At 29.6% G+C, this 9,558-nt stretch overlaps 1 protein-coding gene across 6 annotated transcripts in view; it reads right to left on the bottom strand.

The window, feature by feature from the left end:
• LOC100163602 (receptor-type tyrosine-protein phosphatase N2) overlaps window positions 1-9,558 on the bottom strand; it is a 50,073-nt gene that overhangs the window by 23,005 nt on the left and 17,510 nt on the right. For all 6 annotated transcript variants that reach the window (XM_029486680.1, XM_029486679.1, XM_029486681.1 and 3 more), the window contains exon 2: window positions 351-456. In XM_029486680.1, coding sequence (XP_029342540.1) covers window positions 351-426 — 76 coding nt within the window. In that variant the 5' untranslated portion in view covers window positions 427-456. The remainder of the gene's footprint in view (window positions 1-350; window positions 457-9,558) is intronic.

Genomic DNA, 9,558 nt, shown 5'->3' on the forward strand with positions numbered 1-9,558 from the left:
CCTAGTACCTATATGATATAGAATCTAGTTTAATTTTGTCCCTTCCCTGAAAATAACCCTAGGACACCCTTGCTCGCACAACAAGTGTTGTAAATACTTTCAAGTGTTTTTTTTTCAGTGGTACTATACCTATAAACAAGTTTGAATATTAAAAATATATTTATATATAAATATACTAAAGTAAACTGCAGTTGTTTTTAATATTGTTTTTCCTATTTATTCGAATTATGAAATTTGTAGGGAAGCAGAGTAATTAAGAAGAAAGGACATTTGTTATTACAAAGTAAGTGATTGATAAAAAATATTGAAAATACGTATACAATAAATTAAGTACCTATTATACTACTTACCTATGTATCGTTCACAGTGTACTCCACAAATCAGAACCGTGGTAATGAAAGCCACTTTTATTAAAGGGCCAATCATGATCGGTTTAATTGTTCAGCATCTATATAGCTGGAAAAAAAAAATATTTTATAAGCAATTTATTTAAAAATCATTTTTTTTATATTTATGGATTATATAATAATGTGTATAGGAATTAGGAATATATTTATATATACATTATATTTACGTTATTAAACGCATTGAAACGAAATAATGGAAATGTGAATATTTTCGATTTTTCACTATAATTTAGATAACTCCGTTCTGTGTGTGTGTGTGTGTGTTTTTATTTACAAAGTTTGAACAACGTGACAGGCCATCATAAACTAGTTGGTTGGGTAAACGAGATAAAGCTTGCGGATTTTTTTTTAAAATTAAATCGTTACCAGTATAGTTTTTGGTAGGTACCTAATAAAGCACGTTTCCGAAATTGCTTTATTTTTTTGTTGTTGAAAATTTCATTTTAATTATTAAGTGCTATGTACAACATAAAAATAAAATATTTATTTTTATCGTAATGGGTATTGTGATAGTGATGTTGTATGTGCGTTTTAGAAAATAAAACTTATAACTCTTACCCATCGGCCATCATACGGCATGATACGGTATAGAGATTAACGTATTGGCATTACAAAGAATATGAGTATAATATACGACCGTATGGTACTTACTACCTATATATTTTACCTAAACATATTGTACTGTAATGCATTACTAAATAATATACTATAATAAAAGGAAGCATATATAGGGGAGGAACCATAGGGGAAGACCAAGATTATAATATATTCAACAGATAATAAAAGACCAAGGATGAACTCATACGCAGAAATGAAAAGGAAAGCGGATGATAGAGAAGAATGGAAAATGGCTGCAAATCAATCTACGGATTGAAACCATACCTATAGAGAGAATGCATTACTGTCATGTTTTGATTTTAGAAGTTTAGAACTACGAAATAATAGGGACGATTTTTTTTTTTTTAATAAAAAAACAAACATCGTTGCATCTATACGTATATCTATATAGGTATGTGAAAAATCAAGATGTCACAGTCTCAAAATTTGTTATTTTTAAATCATTTCCATACGTGTCATCATCTCGATGTAACAGACGACCGTAACGAGTACCCACGCGTGTTCCTGTTATTTCGGCGACGTGTCACACCGAACTGCAGAGAAACGATTTTCGAATATTCAAATATTGCAGACGGGCGATACAAAGTCAATCAAACAGCTGAATACATAAATCGGAACGTGTATATAGGTACACTCTTGCGCGAAAACTATAGGTTATCTTATATACCTATAGAGTATATAGACATTTTTAGTATATATATTTTAAAACGCATGTTTGATGTATAACTAGGTTTGGTAATATCGATTTAAAAAAATTTAAAGTCAAGCATCTGGTTTTTTTTCAGCAGGTAATTTAAAATTGCATAGGTTTTTTGTCACGACATATAATATAATATCATACATTCCGCGTGTTATTTATGACAACGTTTAAAAATGATTTATGTTTAATGTATGTACCTATCTACTATATACCGCCTGTAATAGTTTAATGTATACATTTATTTTGCAACATGTTTCAATTATTAAACTGCAAATGTGGTGATTTTTTTCGTAATTTATCAACGTTTTCGTTATAATATAACGGGCTTGCCATAAAAATATACTAACACATCTTATATTATATGCCTATTTTCTTTTACACATTGGTGTATAAATATCTAAGCGTGTAGAAGTGGAAACTCGATGATGACAAGCGATTCAACTCTGACGATTAATGAATCTCACGGTCGTTCGCAATTTAATACCTATAATAATAATAATAATATACCATCATAAATACCTATATATATATACACACACACACACACACACATTATTTCCGACCTCATTTTTGGATTGAAATGTGATTTCCATTTGAGTCGTACGATTTTGTGCCCCGGATGAGGGAAATATACATAATATAATATATTATATAATATTATTCACTATACTGGGCCGCGCCTACATGACGTACATAATATAATATACGATGTATATTATGAATATTAAAAAGGGATCGACGACGACTACCGGTAATCGGTCAGTGACAACGTAAACCCGCGAATAAATTGTAACCTCGCAGGATTAACGCGGGGCCCGGCTGCGAATAGTTAAATTGCAAACGTTGTAGCAAAACCTATACCTTTACACTGCAGCGAATTCGCGTGCACAATATAAGTATACAGAGCGCTGTAGCTGTTGTGGCTATTATTATTGGCGAATGGCAGCTGTGCATAATATAAATATATGGCGTTTGACCCTATAGCCGGGGACACGAAACAAATAACCGTGGCGCACATACAAATTGGGATTGATACGTTTTCTTGGCGAGCGGAAATTCGTGCCCGCGGCGGATATAATATAAACCTTCCGCCACCGCCGGTTTCACGGATCGTGCAGAGTATCATCAGGAGCGTAATTACGGGGGGCAGTCGTGACTTCTTTTTATTTTTTTACAGACTGTCGCCTCACACTATCATACTTTATTTTTTAGAAATAATACAAAAATCCCCTGTGCTAGCTAAACACACGGGTCCGTTCTTCGCACTTTCAATTTTTATCAATTATTCTTAAGCTCGAAACGCGTAGAACAACGTCGGTTGCGATTAAGATTTATACTTGACGTATGGGTACAAGCTTTTCACCGAAAATATTCACTGTAGGTACTGAGTTTTTAAGTCTGCAGTTTTCCTCCCATACCATCATGTTGTCTTAACACAGAAATAAACTAGTTATAGAAGCAATACACCCCTTGCACAACAGAAATATGAAAACCATAGCGACGAACTAATAATCGATTTGAAGTTTGAACATATCACCATAACCCATTTAAAATATATTGAAACTTCATTATATTGTTAGGTAATTCACAGCTATAATTAGTAGGTGTTTGATATTATTTGTATATTGTATTTCATTGTTTTTCATTTTATTATTTACGAATAACGATTGTTATTATTATTTTATTTATGTAATTGGCCCTTTTGAAACTTGAATAAGTAAATTAATAACTAAGCCAATATTATTTCGTAAATCGTGATAAACACTACTGCACAAAATATAATTTATTATAAGTATATTACCTACATCATATTGGATTTTGGGTACGAAAATAAACCACTGAGCGGTCGAATATTATTTTATCGTGGTGCGATGACGTAGGAACGTCATGTATAATGTATAACTATATCGATATTTAAATACTATGTAATTATTTGTTTCTGTACATATTTAATACACGTACTTATATCATACTCGTCACAATTCACAATGGTTGTATTGAGAGGTAGTGAGATACTTTTGAATTATGATACTTACAAAACATTTTTTTGGGGTGTTATTATACCTATTGGTAAAACGTACAACAATTTCATCCACCCTCCCAGAAAAAAACATGACCTAATTACACCACTGTCAAGAATTCTGCATTGGGTTATGACTTACGACGCAGACGTCGTCGTCAAGACATAATAATGGGTATAATTATATTATGGGAACTCTATTATAGCTAATAAAATGTCCTCCGTGATGGACATTTTTGATTCCCTAATCGTTGAATAATTTATGAGTTTAGAATTAGAAAAACTTGGCTAACGCACAAACACCTGATGGAAAACGAGAAAACGCCCATATGTCAAATACACTTATCGCCCCAAACAATTTTCTAACAAATTGCACCTATACTCTTACATCCACTCGGATCTCCTTATATGAGTAGTACATCTCAAAGAAGCTCTTACAAATAAAGAAGAAACTGAAGAAAAAAGAGCCAGGATCATCGAGGTAACCAATTTAAACAACTCAATTTAGGGACATAAAATGTAATTTCAAACTTCAAACTAAACCTGTAAATGTTGACGCCTGAAATGATCAAGCAGTCGAGGCGGATTCTTTTAGAAAAAATAATTTAAGTTTAATGTTATATTATTGTTGTTAAGAAATAATAATGTACAAAAAATGAAAAATGTATTTATATTTAATGTTTAAATTATTCGTATTTTTCAAATATTCCAAAGTAGGTATAATACCTACTTAGTACTTAGAATTGAATAAAGTAAGTATTAATCTACCGCTGGCATAGTGGCTTCAGAAATTGGACGCTGAACCGAAAGTTTGTCTATCATTATCCGCAAGAGATTTTCATGGACGAACATTATTAATTTATTAATATAAAACATTTTCAATTTATCGATGATACTCAGAAATACTCTGAGAGGTTTGGCGTTCGGGAAGTTTTGTCTATGAGTTATGAGTTATGACTAGCGGTCATATTATTGTACATTTGTACGTCAACAACAATACACGAAATTACAATAATATCGTTGTCGATTGATTTCCACACGAGTACTTACTTCAATACGTTGATATGAGTGGTTGTAATAATAATAGTGGAATATTTTGATATATTTAAATATTACTCTGAATCTTGTTTGGTTGGTAGTGAGTTGGTCTTTAGAGGGTTGTAAAACCGCGAAGTGCTCAACTCGACTGGGGAACCAATTGAATTAAAAAAATTAAAAAAAAACCTATTAAAAAAATAATAATTAAATACCTACCTAATGGAAACAAAATCTACCTATCATATACTACCGCTATAATATGCATATGATGACGAACTCAAAAATATAAATAATGTATTGTAATAATGATTGTAACCACAACGAAATTGGTACCTAATTAAGCATTGCGGGGAACATACAAATTGTATAGGTAAATATTGTTGTTCACCCGCGCTGGACTAATTTTCTACAGCACCCGTGGTGTATACATAATTTATAATAATAATATTATGGAACACCGAAAAACACTATAATATTATGAAACTGAGCAATTCCTTTAACGCTAAACATTGATTATCCCGGAATTGTATTAACGTTTTTGGAAAATAATATGCTGTACCTATAGCTTAGTCGACACAAAAATGAAATATTTGAAAATAATTATTTTTATCATCACGATTATTTTATTAAGTTTTTTACTTTTTTGAATAACTGTGTACGTATATGTGTTATACCATAATCCGAAGTGGAGGTGTTTTCTGAGAATTTTAAAGTATAAAAATTGAATTTTTATATAAATAATATAATAGTTAGTTATAAGTTTCAAGTTTTGACAAGTGGACTAGAGTGGATATTAAGTCACAAAGGTTCCTACCCCGCAAAAAGCTGGATCACTACTCTGCTCATAAAAACTTTAAATACAACATGTATGACTACAGTACTCCTTCAATGTTCAATATTTATTCATTGAAATTCTCAGAAACGTATTCTGGTTTGTAGTATTGAAAATGTAATCTGTCATTCATTAAAGTAAAAAAGTAATAATATTAACTTTTTTACTCGTTATTTATTGTTTTATAATAACTTCAAATTCTCTATAAAAAAAAATCTATTTTTAAAAACTCATCTACCTTTCTAGTTAATGATGTGTATTTACTACTAGGTACAAAATTATCCTGAATGTAATTATAGGTCAATAGATATATTTTATGTCGTGTACACCTATAAAGTGTAAACACGTCGAGCAATCAGGTCTTTCGCACGCCCGTGTTATATTAGCTATACATATATGTTTATATATATATATATGTATATATATGTATATATATATATATACATATATATATATATGTATATATATATATATACATATATATATGTATATATATGTATACATTATACGTATATAAATATATGTATTATATTATCCAATAATATATACCTGTGTACACTTTATAATATACACTGTCATTATAGGTTTAATTATACAATGCGAATTTATTGTTTTAATTTACATTGATCAGCTGCCACCAAGTAATATATATAATATATTAATATTTATGTTCTCATAATATTATAGTTGTACAGTGTACACCTACACATGCGGGTGATCGTGTACACATATAATATAATGTTATATTAATGTTACATGCTTGTTACATGTTCAATTTTAAAACACATACCTATATATTACGCACGTGTAGGTTATGATAATATTGTGTGTCTGTGTACAGTGTAACGCAGCTAAAGCTGTGCATTAACGAGTTAAAAAGTTAAATTCGAGTTAAAAAGTCAAGTACCATAACTATAGGTAGTTCATTTTTTTCCCATGATATGCAGTCACTACTTAAAAGTCACTTAAAAATAATATATTTTTTTTTTTTATTATAATATAAACCACAACAATTTCAAATATATTTCGTTTTGAACAAATTATTGTTTTATTGAAAAAAACATCCAAAATTATTATAACCTCAAAACTAAATCCTAGAATTGCATGTCAATAAAAATCTACAAAACTCCGTTGACAAATTATCGCTGTGGTTCTCAAGATTGATACTTACTACCCTAAAATCCAACAAAAGTGAAGCCAAGAAAATTACTTTGTGAAAATACGTAATTCCAGGCTTAGAACAAATTAACAACCAAAAAATCCAATGTAACAGCAAGAATAAATCTGTTAAATACTTAGAGGTATATCTAGACAAAAATCTAACTTGGAAAATTAACATCATTAAAACACTAAACCAATAGGATTTACAAGGATGAAATCCAATTGGTACCGCCTGTTGAACCACACCTTAATCGTGCGGATGAAATATTCTCTACTGATATTTTACGGCACTAAGAAGACCAATTTACTGACTTATGTACACTTAGTAGGAATGCTGCTTCTGTGACTGAAATAAAAAAAATGTTGCAAATTTTTCAAAAACGAAATTCCTAAGAATAGCACTCAACGTCCCTATTGATTTAAACGAAACAAATAACTGCTCGATGACACCGAATTTGCATTACCTATCAATATGGATGTCAATAACAAAAAAAATAGTCTTGAGAAAACCAAAAGAACTCTAATTACAAAAGCGGGAAAAACATAATATATTATATATTAAATATTACGTATGTATATATATATATATTCCTAGGATAGACATACTACACAAGACATTTCCTAGAAATCCAAATGGGCGGTACTAACCAGGGTTGGAAAAAACCCAACCTGGTTGAGTTTTAATGTAAAAATAATAATGGGTGGTTTTATCAGGTTTTTTTTTCAGAAAAAACCCATTCGAAAAAAATTAAAAAAAAAATTATTAAGTTTTTTTCAAATCAATTTAATATTTTAATCGGAAACATAAATAATACCTATAAGGTAAATTTTTCTGAAAATCAACACAAGTTCAAAACAAATAAGAGTGAATTTCTATTTTATCCAGAAGAGCAGTCCGGGTTTTTTTGGGGTAGGCTTTTTCATTCCAACCCTGGTACTAACAGAGAAGATATATTTTTTTGTTTATTTATGTTTATTAATTATTTGTATTTATTGTAAATTCAGATCTTTTTATAAACATTTAGTATGTTGAAACAATTAATTGAAGAAATAAATAAATAAATTTTTTTTAAAATTATTAATTAACCCGCGACGACTTGGGCCATTGGGTGGTTTCTACAGTGACTTAGCCGAAGAAAAATGCCGCCCGCAGCCGAGGTTTTGAACCGGCGTCGGTGCGCGTCGCAACCGACGCCTTAGTTCGCTCGGCCACTCCGTCCCCCAATTATTTATATAAAACATATGTATTGATTTCAATATGTACCGACCAAAATAAATGTAAATTTATATTGGATATTTGTATATAAATGTCCTAGACCGCAGTATCTCAAACAAAATTAACCCAAATAATTAATAATTTCTGTTGTAGGATTCTATCATGGCCTCCCTTTCTGTTATTTTTCCTGTCAGTTACTTTTATATATTAGTATATTGTTCTTACTACATTTTTCTATTATTTGTACCTATATAATTTACTTTTATCAAATTTGCTTATTGTGTTTATTGTGATAGTTAATATGTGAATATAATTTGTAATATTTTAAATTAATTTAATAAATCACTGAGAACATAATGTAATATATTTATTCACAATATTGCTAGTTAAACAATTTTTATATTTATAAACATAAACAATGCATAATCATTAATAATGTTATATTATATTATTCAGGTGTTTCAAAAATAGTTTTCATAATGTCGAAATTACTTTGGATGTATATAATATTATTACAGCTGAACAAATAATTATACGATTAGCATAATACAATATAATAATATTTCAAGCGTCATATTATTATCGTTTACGTGATATCCATTTAAAAATGTTGTTTATCCGTTCATGTTTTTATTTTTTATGTTTAAGTGTTTGGCTCAAACAAAAGGAATGGAGCCGGATCGCCAAAATAAAGGTGTTAATCACTAATCAGTCCGTTAAATATTAGCTGGATGTTGACAGATCCAATTAATTTGATAAAATATCCGATCACATAATTTCGATTAAATTATATTATATTGTTTGACGAAAGTATGTTTCAACACTGAAGACGATTATTGTCTACCTAGCGATAAAAGTTTGCTTCCACCAAATATTAGGTTTTTGGTTGTCAATACAAGGTAGTTGAACGGCGTAATGTATAGGCAATAGAGGTACATCACTGTTAGAGATTAATACTGAAGTGTTTAGTTATTGATTGGTGGCACTTATTGACTTTTCTTATAGTATTTAAACTATGTTTCGTATTTGTTTTGAGTTTTATTAACATCTCATTAAAAACAAATCACTATTTAGCCATGTCAATTTTTTCAACAGGTCCGTCGTACTCAGTCCACTTATCGTGTAATTCTTGACTGGCTTATCGAAGTTGTGAAAAGTGCTGGTACACCGGCTTGTTGAAATTTTAAAATTTTTTTCAATTTTAAGTTCTACTTTTGTAAGATTGTAGAACAATTTTGTACTACGTTATTATAGTTCTACGTCTTACATTTAGACTTGTTTCGTTTTCATTATCTAAATTAACGTCGATTACAGTGACATTTACGCTATATACTTTAATAATAATAGGTATATTTAGACAGATACTAAATATATATACAAATATATTTAACGCACTCTATACAAATTATATTAAATGGAACTGATTAACAATATAATTTTGTAACTAAATAGTGAAAACTGGAAGTTATAGTAACTTATAACTCAAGATATATATTTTATTATAATTTGTTTAAAAATTTGAAAATAGATTTTATGAAATTAAAATCATTTTTTTTAGATTTTAGC

Source organism: Acyrthosiphon pisum, chromosome A1, assembly GCF_005508785.2.
Source record: "Acyrthosiphon pisum isolate AL4f chromosome A1, pea_aphid_22Mar2018_4r6ur, whole genome shotgun sequence".
NCBI lineage: Eukaryota > Metazoa > Arthropoda > Insecta > Hemiptera > Aphididae > Acyrthosiphon > Acyrthosiphon pisum.